Source organism: Ambystoma mexicanum, chromosome 8 (assembly GCF_040938575.1).
Source record: "Ambystoma mexicanum isolate Mex_15411 chromosome 8, UKY_AmexF1_1, whole genome shotgun sequence".
Classification (NCBI taxonomy): domain Eukaryota; kingdom Metazoa; phylum Chordata; class Amphibia; order Caudata; family Ambystomatidae; genus Ambystoma; species Ambystoma mexicanum.
In genome coordinates this window covers 1,594,629,534-1,594,647,704 of record NC_090929.1, presented here as the reverse complement: position 1 = coordinate 1,594,647,704, position 18,171 = coordinate 1,594,629,534, and the positions used below count along the sequence as shown (strand labels likewise).

General features: G+C 50.9%; 1 protein-coding gene across 4 annotated transcripts in view; it reads left to right on the top strand.

The window, feature by feature from the left end:
- The window catches only part of GPAM (glycerol-3-phosphate acyltransferase, mitochondrial), a 727,629-nt gene that overhangs the window by 645,545 nt on the left and 63,913 nt on the right, over positions 1–18,171 (top strand). For all 4 annotated transcript variants that reach the window (XM_069611788.1, XM_069611787.1, XM_069611786.1 and 1 more), the window contains exon 20: positions 11,966–12,024. In XM_069611788.1, coding sequence (XP_069467889.1) covers positions 11,966–12,024 — 59 coding nt within the window. The remainder of the gene's footprint in view (positions 1–11,965; positions 12,025–18,171) is intronic.

Below are 18,171 nucleotides of genomic sequence, written 5' to 3'. Positions count from 1 at the left end.
ATAGGGTTTTGCAGGCTGCCATGTCAAGGGAAGAAGGGGCTCTGTACGGAGCCCCGCCTTCTAATTCCATTTTGGATGTCTTGGAAAAGGATTTTCCTTCTTACTGCGGGACGCCACAGGCATCCCGCTATAGGAATAAACATCTATCTTTTAGCACCCTGGGTTCCCGCTTTGGGAACCAGGGGTGCTAATGGCCTTTATCCCCCATTTCAGGGGCTGCAATGGTATGTAGCCCTCCTTATGTATTTATAATGCACCAATGCCCGCAGACATCAAGCTGTGTGGTTACAGTATTTGTTGAGGAAGATGAGGTGGAGGAAGACGGCTTACTACTTGCTGAGAAAGGAATAACCTTTCTGAGCATTGCGGTCATTGTATTGTTTGTTCATTGGATTTTGTGTGGCGGTGCATGGAGGTGGTCCCGTAGGAGTACTGTCCAGGTAGTCTGCGATTGAGTACAAAATACTCAGTGCATTTCACTTTGGTAGCTTTAGCCTTTGGTATACTCCCAACAGTAGCAAAGAACTGGCACACCCATGATTCGATCTTGGTGCTAGAAGTAGGCACTTCCTCTACCTCATCTTCTTGGTGGTCCTCATTGTCTCTGAAAGTACAGTGCTTGTTTTGTTGTGAAGGTCCTCCTGCTGGTGGTGGTGATGGCTCTTGGGGGGTGGGGGGGTTGGAGGACAGGTCAGTCACAGGGGGAGGGGGTGGCAGTAACTGATGCCATTTTTAAGATAAATAGCAGTTTTGATAAAATTATTCAAAGTATGTACTGTGTACTAGATTGGTAATGGATAATGAGTACGAAAAGGTGTAGGTGGTGTGCAAGGGAAATTTTGAAGTTGAAAATTCCTAGATCAGTAGAAAATGCAGTACTGAACTGTCCGCGAAGGACGGATCTTATCGTGAAGTGCATATCAATGATATTTGTGATGTCATCTTTGATGTCCTGTGTGTTAGTCTTAGCAGTGCACGGTGGTGGCGCGAGTTATGGTTGCTTAGCTTACCATAACTGGCGAATTTCGGGGGGTTTTCGATTTTACTTGTAACCATAATGTCCCTTTAACAATGTTTTTTTACTGAATTTCATAGGTTTTTTTAAGTGCAACTTAACCATAACGTCCCTTTTAACGCTTTTTCATTGTGTGTGTGTGTATATATATATATATATATATATATATATCTTGTGGAATCTGCTTAGATCACATGCTGTGCATAGGCCGACATCTAGTGGAAGCTGCGGAGTATTAGTTTGTGTTTCGAAACTCGAAAAGGGGCGTCAAACTAGGGCGTGCCAGTAATACTATCCCTAGTGTGATGTCCACTGTACCCATGATCCCTCACACGTGTAGGGCCCTCAGATTGTTTTTTACCGCCATACTGGTCAGAAGCATAGTTGCAGAGTTCCCTGCCTTTTAGCAATTTCTCATAAATTTAACAAAAAATCCCTGTTCCTCAAATCCCACGTCGAGACTCCGAAGATCAACGCTGGTACTTGGAGAACGAACAGCCGTCGAGACTGCACGGCGGACTTTGGGCCTCGGAAGGCCTCTGGCCTCAGCCCTGCAAGTAGGGAGGGCGGGGGGTGGACATACTCACTCGTTTATTTTCCTACATACTCGCCCGCTGCCAGATATTAACATATGGAGAGTTCTCCATTTAAATTCTGCCCCAAGTGCAACCGTAAATTCCCTTGGGTAGATAAGCATAACACCTGTAATCTGTGTCTTCCTAGGGACCACCCGAAGCAAATTGCAGAGCTTGTAAGCTCTTCAAAGCAAAGACAGTTAAGGACCGCTCCACCAAACGTTGGGCCCACTACGCCAGGCAGCTCGAGGCCATGGACGCTGTGGGTTCCTTCAGTGATGGCAGCAACTCCGCCGTATCGGACGGCGAGGACACAGGGGTGTCGTTAAGCACCCAAGCGCAAGCCCCCGACCACCTCGGAGGACTGTCTGGCGGGGCAGTTATGGGGACAACACCCGGCAGCAAGAGTGCTACCCACACTCCTTCATCTAAGCACACTAACCCCACCCGAGATTCGACACATGTGTCGAGTGATCGGCAGAAAAAGGCACAGAGCGGTCCGTAGAATCGTTGTCCTCTGGGCGTTCCAGGTCACCCCATGACGCACAGCAACAGTCTGCGATTGCTAAGAGTGCCACATTACCTAAGGTCACAGAGGTATGGTCGTCAGATGAATCCAACCTCTACCGCCAAGCAGCACGTTCAAAGTCTACTCCGGCAGTTTGTTCGACGTCTGCCTCTGAGACTCGACGTCCCTCCTCTAAGACTCTAGAACCTTGTGAACCCAGCTCCGAATCTTGACGCCAGGCCTCGAAAGATTCTGGGAAAGCCAAAGAGTCAGGGAAAACATGCCTCTACACATGGGGAAGGGGAGAAACAGGGAAAAGCCTCTGAACACCAGGTTCAGAAGGAGAAACACCCCAAATCTTTACAGAAGTCAAAGACCCCTGACCCTGTCACTAGGCCTAAAGTTGTCCCTCTCACTCCCCAGGATATGGGAATAGAAGAGGAACCACAGCAGGAAAGGGTCAGTCCCAGTTCCAAAGAATGGAGTTTGGAAGACATCGACAGAGTGATGAGGAGAATGTCTTTTATGGCAAATTGTTCCAAAAAAACCCCTGATTACTTCCAGAGCTATCAGAATACCCCTGCTACCTCTGCCCCTTTGGGATCCAAAGACCCTCAGCCTCCTACTAAGAAACTCTGTACTGAGACTCCAGTTCAGGGGCTGATTTTAGACCCATTCACTATTGAACCTTACCAGCAGTATGGTGAGGATCCAGAAATACAAACACTGGACGACCAGGCAGGGGTCGACTAGTATGGAGACGATGAGGACCAGGATGATGATGAGGAGGAGGAAGATGAGGCAGAGGCCTATAGTCTCGACTCCCCTATCCCCAAGGACCCACCGGTGAATGACTCACCTGTGGATAATCAGGGGTACGGAGGGCTCAAGAAGAGAAGGACTTGGCAGAGCAAATTCTGGGGGATAAAAAAATCAATTGCCCAAGCCACACCAATTCTGAAGTCTATTCAACGCAGAATCGACCCTTCTCTGCTCACCCCTAATCTTACCCAGGCAGTTAACCTAAGAATAGAGAAATTATTCAGGGCTGCCCCCTCCGACCCACTTTACATAAGGGGTCAGCTAAACCCCCAACTCATTAGTGGCTACAACCACCTGGAAGAGGGCTGTGCTTGGGAGAATTCTCATTCTATGGCTAATTTCCCTCACCTAGTGAGTGCCTCAGTAGCTTTGCTGGATTTCTGGAGTTTATTTTTTTCACATGGTAAGAGTGTGAGCTTTTCCCCCCACCACTTCAGTAGCCCCACTCTGTGTGTTACACAGCACCTTCAGTGCGGTGACCGAGGGTTGTCTTTTAGACTTCCCACCGACTCCATTTTCTGGGGCTGATTACTGTCCCCCAGAAAAGGGTAAAGTTGCCATTAACTTTACATAGTCACTTTTAACCACAGATCCAGTACACCCCATCTTATAATGGAGTATTCGGAAGGGTTAATTCTAGCCTTTTTTATCTGTGCCTCTTGGAGCATTGTTTCGCTCCCTTAACACTAAGGCTTGGCTGGTGGCAGTGGTATCTACCCTAATTTTCCTACCGCGATTATATTACATAATGTGGTACCGTTTTAGGCTATTTTAGTAGCCTCAAATTTTAAACCCGCTTGCCCAAATACTTTTTATTTCGCCTTCGGTTGTGTTTAATCGCCATTTCTTTTTGTTAACATGCTTCTTGGGTCTTTCTTTGCGCGGCAAACCAGGTTTGCCTCCTTTGTTCGCCGGCCTTTGGCGGGCTTCTAACTAGAAGCCCTCCTTTGGCATCTGGGTGTCTAGGTTGGCTGAATGTGAGGGAGGGGTGTAGTCACCCCCTGCACAGGGTCTCCTTGGAGACCCAAGTCGCACTTTGTGTTGATTGGCTAAGGTGGTTGTCTGGGATGGACAACCCCCCTGCTGAGTGATTGACAGCCAGGCTGTGTGAATAGGGGGGTTAAGGCAGTCACCACTGGAACTGCAAGGAACCGAAGAGAAGCGGAGAAGAAGACTGCTGCAACCCCGAGTCCCGGTGAAGCCCTGCTGCAGTCCTGAGCATCTCCCCTTCAACGACAAGAGAAGATCCAGTCTGGAGTCTTCTTCCCTTGAGCCTGGTGGGATCAACCAGCTCACCCTTTCTTCAGTCAGAGAATCCTCTCCTGGGTCGAAATCACTTCTGTGCCGTAGTGGTCCGGATAGCCACCAGAAGAGCCCTCTTCTGATTTAAAGGAGCGCACCTTTTATTCATCATTGTCTTTTTTGCTGCTGCTGGCCTCATCCGTGGGTAGTGCAGATTGCGCCAGACGGGGTTGTCCTTGTCCCCACGACTAAAGTCGCAGGAACCATGAGTCTGCAGGAACTACCAAGAACAACTGCTGTGGCACCAGCTTTCTCCAACGGAATAATTTACTGTGCACATTTGGTTGTTCTCTCCGACTGACCATCCGGAATCGGGGTGAACCCTTTTCCTTCACGAAGATTTATATTTTCTTCCCTGCCTCTTATAACTTTTCCTTCCATCTGACAATATCGAAGTACTCTTGGTATCTCGAATCTCGAACTGTTCAACGTGTGATCCTCGGCAACTGAGCATCTGCTCCATTGACACTGGTGCAGGCCTATTGACTTTAATCTGTATCTTTGAATGAGTCCTCCGATTCCCTTGCCTTGACAGTATTGCTGTGATTTATTTTTTTACCCCTTTTCATTGTTCGAAATTCTAAAGTACAAAGTGTGTTCTAACTTCGTGAGTGATTCTATCCGCGGGTATCGCAACACTGGTCTGTCAAATCCTAATGTACTTACCTTGAATTTGCTGGAACAAGTGGAAGTGGTTGTGTGTAGTGTATTTTACGTGTGGTTTTGAATTTATAGAAGTGAAGTGTTTTGTGAACAGATGGTTTAAAATAAATGTACTTCTATTTTTTATCTGAAACCTTGAGTCAGTGTTTGCTTGAGTCACAGTAATTGTGGTCCTTTGTGTAATCTCTACTACTGATCATTTACTCTTGAGATAAGTCTGGCTGCTCCGCTACTGCTACCACTTTAACAGTGTAGTACAGGCTTGTACCAAAGGTGAACTTGTACTACCACTTGTAGTCTTAATTGTGTGTCGTGGTCCCTAAGGGCACTGCACAGGTTTCTGCCTAACAGGCGGGGACGCCTCTAGCATCTTCTGAAGCTCCCCCAGGCAAGGAGAGCAAAAAGAATATATGGGCTAGGAAGTAAAGTGGCTTCCACTTCTGCTTACCAGGCAAGAATTGCTAATACCACCACTCTGCTGGTGAGTTAAAACTGCCACCAATGGGAACTGGTAGCTGCCCTCATTGCCTCCGCACCTGAACCTCTAAAGAGCCAGTTGGCCCAGATTGCGTTGGAAGGAAGATCGGTGTCCGGATGCATTCTCAAGGCTAACTTTGACGCAGCAGACCATGCAGGGCGGCTTATCGCAGAGAGCACAGTAATCAAGAGACACACTTGGCTGAGGCAGTCGGGTTTAAACCTTAGACCCAAGCCACCCTCATTGACATGCCGGTGGAACCAAATGTCTTGTTTGGAAAGGTCGTGGAGGAGGTGCTCAAAACAGCCAAGGACAAATATGACACCCTAAAGTCCCTTGGACAACTAATAAACCCACAAACCAACGAGGGAGTCATAATTTTCGGCGCTCTTGCGGCCAAAATTCCCAGAGAGGGTCTAATTACTTTCAAGGCCAAGGAACAGTGAGGAGGCAACCAACATGCTACCCAGGGTTTCGCCAGAGGTTAAAGGAGGGACAGTGGTAGGGGGAGAGGCAGCCCAGGTAGAACCACTACGCCTCCCAACAAACTGTGACATTCCGCTTCGGGTCCTTTCCCATGCATCCCCAGTAGGGGGGGGGGCGCATTTCCACCTTCACCTACGCATGGGAAGGGATCACTTCGGACAGATGAATGCTGTCCAGTGTCCGCGGGTTACTGTATCGAACTGTGGGAACGCCCCTGCAACCATCCTCCAAGACAGAAAATACACTCCTTGGAGCACCAAACAATCCTCCTTCAGGGGATCATCATTTTTCTTGCAAAGGACGCGATAGAACTCGTCCCGGGCAACCACGTAAACAAGGGTATTTATTCAACTTACTGCCTTGTGCCAAAAAAAATCTAAAAATGCGCCCAGTATTCGACTTACGCCCTGCAAACAAGTATGTCAAGCCTCAGAAATTTCGCATGACTACACTCCAAGAGTTAATCCCCCTACTAAAAAGATTACATGGCAACATTGGACATGAAAGATGCCTATTTTCATATTTCCATGTTCCCAGCGCACAGAAGTTTCTTGCGTTTCAAGGTAGACAGCCAGCACTACCAGTTCTGCCCTTCGGTATAACCTCGGCTCCAAGGGTTTTCACCAAGGTACTGCCGGTGGTGGCGGCGCAACTACGCAGGGAGGCAATCCCAGTGTACCCTTACCTGGATGACTGGCTCATCACAGGGGAAACCCCCGTAATTTGCAGATCCAACATTCAAGGAACTATCGACCTCCTCTTTCGATTGGGCTTCTCAATAAACGAGAAAATATCAAGCCTGGTGCCAAGCACCTCCAAACAGTTCCTAGGAGCTGTCCTAGACACCAAATAGGGGTGGGCCTTTCCATCAGAGGAAAGAATTCAGAATCTGTTACTGCAAATTCCTCTATCAGTCCGGTCGCCACATAAGAGTGCGCAAAGCGATGTGTATACTAGGCATGATGGCATCGTGCACTTACCTGGTTCCCCACGTGCACCTGCGCATGCATCCCATGCAGGAATGGTTAGCGAAACAGTGGTCTCAGGAAAGGGGTCAGTGGGACGATCTAGTAGTCATTTCGCCAACATTGATGCAGAGTCTTCGCTGGTGGACAAGAGAGAATCTTTCAAAGGGGAAACCCTTTTACAATCCAGAAATACAGGCCGTAGTCACGACATACGCGTCCCTGATAGGGTGGGGGGCACACCTCCTTCACCACAGAGCTCAGGGTCTCTGGTCTCACACAGTGGCTCAGAATCACATCAGCATGCTAGAACTTCTGGCAGTCTTCGGAGCGCCTCGGGCGTTCGAACCCCACCTATTCAACCTGTCAGTGCAGATCCTAACAGACAGCACGGCCGCAATGTTTTACATAAACAAACAGGGGGGCACTCGTTCGCCAAATCTGTCCAGGATTGCCCAGAAAATCTGGATATGGGCACTCAGACAGAACATTTACTTGTTGTCTCAACTTGTTCCAGGGGATCTCAATTCACTAGCAGACGCTTTGAGCAGAGATCCCCTCCCAGAAGAACGAGAATAGTGCCTACACAAAGTCGTAGGAGACCTCTTCTCACAGTGGGGTTTTCCCCACTATAGACCTCTTCGCCACAAACATAAACAGACAATGCCCAGGATTCGCATCCAGGTTCCCCCAGCCAGGCTCCAAGGGGAACGCTCTATGGATGAACTGGTCAGGGATGTTTGCCATGCTTTTCCACCAACCCCTCTGATGAGGAAGGTGGTCAACGAGATGCACAGGGATTCGATGACGCTCATACTAGTTGCTCCTATGTGGGCGAGACAACCGTGGTTCCTGCACCTGCGCAAACTGGCGGTGTGCAAACCCATCAGACTCCCGTGCTGGTACAGCCTACTGTCCCAGCTCGGAGGACAAACAGTGCATCCTTAACCCAACTCGATGAATTTGAGAGCATGGCTCCTGAAGTCATAGTTTGGCCATCTCGATTTACCACAGAGATGTATGGATATCGTCGAATAATCAAGGAAACCTAACACAAGGCACTGTTACTTTGATAAGTGGAAAGGATTAGTTATTTGGTGCCAGAATAAACAAATCAACCCAGTTGATTGAACACCTTCCAATATTGTCACCTACATGCTCCACCTACTGGACGCAGGGTTGGTATTTAATTCACTCAAGGTAAACCTGGCGGCGCTGTCAGCGTATACCACCTCCCATAAAAGGGTGTCCTGGTGGAAGGTGCCAGTGGTCAAAGCCTTTATGGAAGGGGTGAAGAGACTCCACCCTCCAATTTCTAGCTCACCACCAGGGTGGGACCTTAATGTGGTGCTTGCTAAACTCATGGGCCCCCCTTTGAACCCATGCATAAAGCTAGTCTCAAACACCTGACTTATAAGACAGCCTTCTTAGTAGCCATTACATCCATAAGAAGGGTCAGTGAAATTCAGGCTCTGTCAGTGCAATATCCTTTCTTTACTGTACATAAGGATAAACTGGTTTTACGAACTCACCCTAGGTTCTCACCTAAGTTTATTTCCAAATTCCATGTTAACCAGTCCATCGAGCTACCGGCCTTTTTCCAAGAACCCAAAAGCTCTGCTGAGGTGAAACTACACACTTTAGATGTGAGAAGAGAGGTCCTCTACTACGTAGACAAGACCAGACCGCTAAGAAAAACAGATCAACTATTTGTCTCCGTAGCTATAGGCAGAGAAGGAGATTGCATCCCTAAATGTGCCATCTATAAATTGATTGTTAATTGTATCCAGCTGTGCTACTCCCTTTCAGAAAAGACACTGCCTTTTACGCCAAGGGCCCACTCCACTAGAGGTACTGGGGCAACTCTGGCTTTCATTGCAAATGTACCCCTTGACACCATTTGCAAAGCATCTACATGGAGCTCTATTCACACTTTTACTCAGCCCTACTGCATTGACACTCATTCCAAGACAGATACTCAAGTGGGACAAGCGGTTCTAAATTTGTTCGCTCATGACCCTTCTCACATCCCTCCTCCTCCTTCCAACACGGCTTGCTAATCTATGCACAGCATGTGGTTCTAAGCAGATTCCAGAAGCCTCAGAAGGGATACATTACTCACCGTAATCGTATTTCTGATGCTTGTATCTGCTTAGATTCACATGCGCCCGCCCTTCCTCCCCTCTGAGAGAAGGCACATGAATGATACGCCTCATGTCTGAAAAAATACGATCTGAGGGTCCTACACATGTGAGGGGTCATGGGTACAGTTGACGTCACACTAGGGATAGTATTACTGGCACGCCCTAGTTCGACGCCCCTTTTCGAGTTTCGAAAAACAAACTAAGTAAAACCATGTTCTAGTAACTCAAGATATTCTGTTGTAGAAATAGTGTATGAACAACACCAACAACAGCAGTTAATCACTTTACAAAATATGTAATACTTTTCAGAGGCCTACAGGCTTTAGTAATCCATCCCTATCTGTCTGGGTTTTTCGAAGTCAGATTGGAGGGAAAACGGGTAAGCTGTAGAAAAGTCAAAGTTCCAAAAGATTCTTCAGTTACAAGTACGTAGTAAACCTTTTTTTGATAAGAAAGGGTTATGGGACCTCGGGAAAAGCTCCCTGAATGCACCTAAGCATTAGGCCTGGGCGATGGTGTATGGACAAACACCCAAACCCTGGCATCGGCACTCCAGCAACAAAGGTGCGACAGAGTGACCTAAGGTAAGTATTACCCCAAGTCACACAGTACCTTGGAGTGATGAAGATGATTAAGCTGGATACCGTCACAATGCAGCAGCTGTAACTCAGTCTTCTTTTCCTTGGTCATGGTGAGGACAGGAGGGTCCCTCAAAGGGATTTTGCAGCAGCAGTCGAGCGAGGGGACTCCCAGAAAAGGACTCTTCGTGCTCCAATGCAGGTCTGTGGTTTTGATGCCTTTTCAGAGACATCAATGTAGAATGGATCTTGTCCGATCGATTCTCCTCGCTTGACCAGTCCTGCACTCTGGTGAGGGAACTTTGAGGATGGGGCTCTTGCCTTTAGAGGTCCGGAAGGAGTCCACCAACGTTTCAGAAGGATTTGTTTGTCTCAAGATGATGCACTGCAAAGTGGTTGCAGGTCCCCTGTTATTGGTGGTTTGTAGCCCAGGAAGGCTCACCAGGGTCTGATTGAGGGTCGACTCTGTTTGGGATGTTGGTAAACACTGTTTTGGGGTCAACAAGTGGCTTGATTATCCAGCGGTTCAAGTTGAGGACCATCCTTTCAATTCAGTGACCTTGGTGATCCGATGCAGGGTTCGAAGAGCCAGCGGTTTGAGCTAGTCCTCGGAGGCGCGCAAGTTGATCAAGCTGAGCAAGTGACATGTGCCACAAGGCATGGCGTTGCAGTGAGCCTGTTCGGTTGATGCAAAGTAGCAGTGTTTCGAAGGTTTGATTAAGTTCCAGAGGCAGCCCCAGTAGCTCCCTCTGGTTCAAGATGCAGAGAACACAATTCGAAATGCAGTTTGACTGGCTCAATGTGGTAGATCAGGGATCCTGGCTGATCTGGCTTCCAGATTCTGAGACCCACTACTGAGGTTCTAGGACAGGGTGAGCCCTTTCAGGTTCTGCTGTCCCAGTCTAGTGAGGTTTGGTGCAGAATGGCAGATCCTGGTCCTGCACAAAGGGTCACCCACAATGTGCCCTGGGTAGGGAACAGAGCTTGCCTTGGAATCCTCGTGGAATTCAAGGAGCAGTGGTAGACCCCCACCCTCTTTAAGACAAAAGACCACACATGATTAGACAGCAGCAAGCCTGCTTTATGTGGTCCATTCCCTGTTATTATGAGAAGTGGACCTAATCTTCTTGCATCATACCTAAAATGCTAAATTAAGTGAAGGAAACTGGAAGGAGAGGTACACAGAGAAACAAGATGGTGGAAACCTTCCACACTAGCTTTCCCGGTCTACAAAAACTCCTCCCCTTTCTCAGATGCACCGCATCAAAGGACCTTTGGTATGCAACACCCTGGTGTGAGGATATTCCTTTTGTATAGGGTGTACCCTTTATTCCTGTTTCCTAGGACTGCTCCTATTGGGAGGCATTCCTGCTGGAGAGAGGGTTTAGCACACCCCTTAAAGGAGAATGTCTTTCAGCCAGGGCCAAGCTATATGACGAGAATACACAATCCTTCCACAGCTCGCCTGCGCCCATGTGGCTTCTTATAGATATGTGAATTTCTATCCACCATACCCTGAACTCAGGTATGGCTTTATGTAATTCTTCATGGCTGTGGCTTTGGAGCAGAGGTGCAGACTTTAAATGCAGCCTCTTTGGTGAAGTGACTTTGCAGTCATTGCAGCTGTAAAAAGGGCAATGTTGACAACTGAGCCTGCCCTGGTCCACTGGAAGTAGGCGCTGTATATCAGGAGACTGATGTAGCAATGTTTAGGTGTCATTATGCTGCTAGCATGGAGCTTATGAAAGGGGGAATCAGGCTTAGCAGATCATCCTTTCTGAGATGGAATTACTCTCATCATTTTAATAAAACTGAACCAAGCCATGATTCCACATCCTTTCCAGATGGCAATTCCTCACAAATAGATCTGGTTATTTTGGTGTTTTCAACCGGAATTCATAGTTCTAAATCTGATGGCCTCAAAACAAAAAACACAGGCCACTCGAACGATCCTACAGATGCTGTGCATACCAATATTGAATAACTTCAGAACATTCAAATAGAATGCATCTGTTCCTTCCCCTCGAAGTATTACAGTTCCAATAAGCATCTGGCCCCATTGAAATAATCCCTTTTTGTTTAGAAACGTGTTTATACAGCCTATTTATAAGGAAATAACCTATACGGCCAGTCCCTCTGATGTAGAGAACAAGCAGTTTCTTTTGAAGATGGATTCCATCCACAACATCTAAACCAACACCCAAATCCTCTTCCATTGCTTATTCACGCAGGTCTTCCAAGTCGACCAGCTCATTTTCTCTAGACCTTATAAATTCAACAGGTGTTTTACCTTTGTTTAAGCAAATAACAATTATTTATAACAAGTAAGTTAACCATGGTGAAAAGTGTGATAGATGCTGTTTTAAGGTGCTTGATAGGATTTTTCAACAGTGACATATAAATAATTTCTCAACATTGTTCTTTTGCAGCCGAGAGTGCAACCCATTGTCTGGTGAAGAATACAGTGACCACCTTCAAGGATATTGGTGTAAGTCTTTCATTTGCCTTGTTTTCATTGTTCCATGCATTTTCTCAATCGTCTCAAATTGCAATAGTCTAAACCACATTAAGCATGGTAACTTGGAGGTATTCCGTGTCCTGTGTGGCATGATATAGGTCAGTGGCATCGGTCAAGTGTCTGAATGTCTGTGGCCCTCATCCCAAGGCTTACCTTGATTACCTCTTGGCACCATACCATACTTTATTAAGTGGCATGCCTTGATTAACTTTATCACGTGGCATGCCTCTTTGACCTCCGCTTCCTACCACCAAGATCTTTAATGTGGCATAGGTCAGACATATGTCATGTGTCGCTGGCCTTTAACATTTGTCATGTACTGATCTGATTACCTTTCTCCAGCATGGGGTCTGGCATGGATTCACATGCTCATGAATATTCCCCGTCGTCAGGCTGGGAATCCTCGGTAAAGAAAAAATCATTTTCAGTTTCGTTTCTGATCTGTCTTTCGTAGTAGTAACCAATCACTGATCTCTGCGTCATACTGACCACAGCCAATGACTGCCCTCTACCTAAGCCCCGCCTCTGGCAGCCATCTTCAGATTTTTACCGCACGTTCAAGTGTTGGGATCCTCGTGCTATTGCTCTCGAGCGTTAGTGCTATTTTTTTCACGTTTTTTCTCAAAAAACTTCTATTTTTCGGTCAAAAGAGCCTCAAGCTCCACCGTTTCTTCATCCGATCAACGGGGACCGTGTCGGATTCGTCTACGCCCCTCAAGGGTGAAGATTTCGTCGAGCCACGCTTTTGGAGGACTCCAGAAGTTTTTCAGGCCCATCTCGGACATGGCCCAGGAGAAGGGAAGCTCGACGCCCGGAAAGCTGTTCAGGGTCTGCCCTGGATGCCAGCTTCAGAATGTCTTTAAGGAGGACGAACACTCCCTTTGTATTTACTGCCTACCTGAGGACAAGACTCACGTGGAGAAGGACTGTGCGTTTTGCGGCAATATGTCGGAGCGGACCATGAAGGACCGCCATCAACGTCTCGCCAACTGACTGGAAGGGAAGAGCCCGTCAGGCGAGAAGAAGAAGTCCGAGCGGTCTTCTAAGACCTTTGAGGACGCCCCGGCGACGTGGGTCCAACACAAGGCCAAGCACCGCGAGTCCGCTGGCACCGGGAGCGCCGAACGGTCGGGCTCTACGGGCACCAGGCAGGGCGCATCCTCCCCGGCACCATCAACCACGAGCCAACGCTCTGGTTCGGGTAAGAGGAAGGCCGAGCACCAGGCGAAGCTCCTGGAGAGACCCCGGTCGAGCTCGAAGGCCCCATCGGAGGGGGAGCGAGGCAGTGACCCTCCCCCCAAGGAGAAGGCGATGAGCGCACCTAAGGTGGTGAAAGCCTTAATCCATCCGGCCAAGGCCTCTATCGAGACCGTAGCGGCTGCCCTTGCGCAGCTTGTGGAGGCTACACCAGTGGTGGCGACCTCGGGGCTCAGTCTCCCTGCCACCGCGGAGGGAGTCCTCTTTTATGCCCATCGACACCCCCGTGAAACCTCCGACGGAGAAGAAAAAGGGGGGGCAGGAGGTCGTTGTGGATTCGGCCTCAACCTCTGAGGAAGAGCTGATCGAAGTCTTAAGCCACGGCATTGGCGTGGAAGAAGACCAGCCCGTCGGGAGGGACCCCGGCGTAGGAGACGACGATAACGTCGAGGGTGCCGACGGGGCCCCTGACCGCCCGTCGGACTCCCCTCAACCAGTGCCGCAAGACAACTCGGCGGCCATTTTGTTGGCTATACAGTCCTTATGCTCGGAGATAAGGACGAGACTGCCGTTACCACCAGCGGAGGAACTGCTCCCGATGGGGGACCCGGAGCCAGGCCCTTCTGGGAGCCCTCCCCTTAAGAGAAGGATTCATCCTCCACCTCCTTTTCAGCCATCGCGCCCTGTTCAGCCCTCCTTCCCGTCCACGACTCGTGGGGATGATACAGGGACTGACACGGTTGCGACGGGTACGGACGACGAGGTTTACGACGAGGATCTGCCGTCGTCAACTCCCACCCGGGCTTCCCCGCCCGACGAGATTGGATCGTTTCACTCCATGATCGCCAGGGCATCAGAGCTTTTCCAGCTCTGCCCGGAAGAGAAGAAGGAAGGTTTCCTTTATCAACGGCGCAAGGCCAAGAGGAAGACGGTCCTCTCTGTACCTCTACTGGACGATATTTGGGATGAGGGCCTTGCCCTCCTCAAGAACCCATCCACGACGCCGGCTAGAAGGGATCGGTACGAGAAAAAGTACCGGGTCCCGGACGCGGCCCCCTTGTGCCTTCGGGCACAGCCGACCCCGGACTCGGTCGTCTCCGCGGCGGCCAGGAAGAAAGCGGGGGGGGGGGGGCGCGGCCTCTACGTCGACCTCCCCGCCGGACGGCGAGGGAAAGAAATTAGATACGATGGGACGCAGAGTCCTCTCGTCTGCAGCGACAACGATTAAGGCGGCCAACGCCTTGGCTATCGTAGCCCGCTACGACAGGGAGTTGTGGTACAAACTGGCCCCCCTGCTGGACTTCCTACCGGACGACAAGAGGGCGGAAGCCCTAGAGATCTTGCAGGAAGTAGAGGTGGCGTCGGACCACGCCATTACGATTGCGACGGACATCGCTGACACTGGATTTCGCCAGTTGGGCAACAGCGTGCGCCTTAGGCGGCGTGGATGGCTCAAGGCTACTGACTTCCATCAGGACGTGCAGACCAGAGTCTTGGACATGCCGTTCGACGGAAACAACCTGTTTGGGAAAACAGTGGACGATTCCCTTCAAGCCATCAAGGCAGACACGGAGACGGCCCTGGCTCTTGGGGTTCTCCAGCAACGGCGGCCGCCCTTTCGGAGCGGCGGAGGCAAACAGGGTGCCTCCAAAGGTTCCGGCGGCGGATTTTCCACCTACCGTCAAGCGGCCCGTTCGTCGTCGCAGGAAGCTTACAGGGGACGAGGCAAGTCAGGCGGACCCCGCCGTCGACGCCTCGTCGAAGCAGGACTGAACCGGCCGTGGGGTCGGGCCCCCACCGAAGCACCCCGGTGGGAGGCCGGCTGGCGAGCTTCGTCGGCGTGTGGGAGTCCATCGCCACCGACCGTTGGGTGCTGGACACCCTAGCACAGGGTCCCGCGCTCGAGTTTCTAAAGAGGTGCCCGCGCGTCCCCCCTGTGGCCAGGAAAGAACATCACGTCCCTCAACTTCTCTTGGAGGTAAAGGCGATGCTCAAGAAGGGCGCCATCGAGCTCGTCCCAAAGAGGCTTCGGGGCTCCGGAGTTTACTCAAGATACTTCCTCGTGAAGAAGACGGGAGGATGGCGTCCCATCCTGGACCTACGACGACTGAACAAATTCATCAAGGCACAGAAGTTCCGGATGGTCACCCTCCAAAACGTTCTGGGTCAGCTGGAGGAGGGCGATTTCCTGTTGTTGGATTTGGAGGATGCCTACTTCCATATTCCCATCCTAAAGGGACACCGAAAGTTTCTCAGGTTCGTGGTCCAAGGGCGTCACTACCAGTTCAGAGCCCTTCCCTTCGGACTGAGGTCGGTACCCAGGGTGTTCACGAAGTGCCTCGCACCGGTGGCGGCGCAGCTGCGCCGAGAGGGGATCCAGGTCTACCCCTACCTGGACGACTGGCTCATCCAAGCGAAGACGAAGGAGCTCGCCGTGGAGCACACGGCAAGGACCGTCCAACTTCTCACGGACCTGGGATTCTCCATAAACTACGCCAAGTCCCACCTGGTGCCCGCACAAGACGCACTGTTTCTGGGAGCGAAGCTCGACAGTGTTGCTTCTGGCCTCTCCGTCGGAGGAAAGGAGGGCCATCTTGGGCAAGGTGCAGCGGATGCTGGTTGCGGACGCGGCCAGAGTGAGGTCCATCAAGTCCCTCCTCGGAATGATGTCTTCTTGCATTTACCTCATCCGCCTGTTCAGGCTCCGGATGCGCCCGTTGCAGGAGTTCCTGGACGCGCGCTGGATCCAGACGACGGGCAGCTTCGAGGAGAGGATCACACTCGACGAGAGTTTCCGACAAGCGATCCGGTGGTGGGGCACCCGCGCGCATCTGACGGCGGGCATGGACTTCCAGACCCCCGGCCACCAGGAGACAGTGACCACGGATGCCTCCCTGGAAGGGTGGGGAGCGCACACCGAAAATCTGCACGCGAGAGGCCTTTGGCTCCCGACGGAGAAGTCCCTCCATATCAATGTCCTGGAGCTCCGTGCAGTGTTTTGGGCCCTCAGGTCCTTTCTTCCGTCCCTCAAGGGCAAGGTGGTGAGGATCTTCACCGACGACACCACCACCATGTTCTACATCAGGAAACAGGGTGGAACCAGGTCCCCAGCCCTGTCCATGGAGGCGCAGGATCTGTGGCATTGGGCCGTCGCCCAGGGGATGTTTCTGGTGCCGTTTCATCTGGCAGGGATAAAAAACACCATCGCCGACTCACTCAGCAGGGAGCTGCGCTCGTGCCACGAGTGGGAACTACGACAGGATCTAGTGGACCGCCTCTTCCGACGGTGGGGCACACCCCAGATCGATCTGCCGGAGGTTCGCCAGCAGGTTTCCCCAGCCGAGGAGCATGGGCGATGTTTTCTCGTTCCCCTGGGAGGGCCTGTTTCTATACGCGTTCCCTCCATTGCCATTGCTGATCCGGCTCATCAACCAGCTCAAGAGGTCACGGTGTAGGATGATCCTCGTTGCCCCTGGGTGGCCGAGGCAGATATGGTTCCCGGACCTTCTGGACTTGTCAGCATCCCCGTCAATCAAGCTGCCAGTGGACGCGGATCTTCTCTCCAGGGAAGGAGGCGCCATCCTCCATCACGACCCGAAGTCGCTTAACTTGCAGGCCTGGCTCCTGCAGCGTTAGAGTTTGGAGGATACGACATACCGGCCGACTGCAGAGAGGGTCTTGCAAAGGCCAGGGCGTCCTCAACTCTTAAATGCTACGGACACAAATGGAAGAGGTTCTCTGTCTGGTGCCACACACAGAAGATTAACCCTCTACAGATTACGGCTCCCCAAGTACTGCCGTACCTACTGACGCTGGCCAAAGCTGGACTGGCACACGCGTCCATCAAGATTCATCTTGCTGCGCTCTCCCGATACACCAGAACCACGGGGCGGACGTCTTTGTGGTCTCATCATCTGGTGAAAGAGTTCATGAAGGGACTGTTCAGATCGTTCCCGCTGGTGAAGGCTCCGGCCCCGGCGTGGGAGCTCAACGTGGTGCTGACCAAGCTCATGGGACCTCCGTTCGAGCCTCTGCACTCGGCTCCGTTGAAGTTCTTGTCGTGGAAAACAGCGTTTCTTGTGGCCATCACCTCCGCAGGACGGGTGGGAGAGATCCAGGCCCTTTCCTGCAAGGCCCCGTACTTGACTTTTCACGACACGAGGGTAGTGCTCAGGACGCACCCCTCCTTCATGCCCAAGGTGCCGTCAGACTTCCACCTCAACGAACCCTTGGTGTTGCCTGTTTTCTTCCTGTCGCCTTCGTTGCCGGCTGAAAGGTCTTTGCACTCGCTGGATGTGGCTAGAGCTCTGAAGTTCTACGTGGACCGCACAAAGTGTTTTCGGAAGACGTCACAACTCTTTGTGAACTTTGGACCTGTCAATCAGGGGAAGGCTCTCTCGAAGGCTTCCATTTCCAGATGGCTCTCCGGCTGTATCATGTACTGTCATCGGTTGGCAAACCGACCGCTGCCTGGCCGTCCGAGAGCCCATTCCACCAGAGCGATCGCAGCTACCACGGCGTTCCTATCTGGTGTGCCCTTGCATCTGCAGGGCTGCCACGTGGAGGTCGACGCACACCTTCACGAAATTCTACTGCGTCGATCGGGATTCCAGGGAGGAGTCCAGGGTCGGCCAAGCAGTGCTGCGCAACCTGTTCGCCTAAGGTGAGCCTGGTGAGGAGGTAAGAATTGCTTAATGTTGAGTTTGATGTAATGCTTAATGTTGAGCCTTTGCCACCTCCCGTGGTTGTGCATGTGTGTACTGCTATGTATTCTTTATTCATGAGCATGTGAATCTATGCCAGACCCCATGCTGGAGAAGGAACAAGTTACTTACCTGTAACTGTTGTTCTCCAGCATGGGTCTGGCATGGATTCACATGCGAACCCTCCCGCCTACCCCTCTGCGGCTCGTCACTTGGT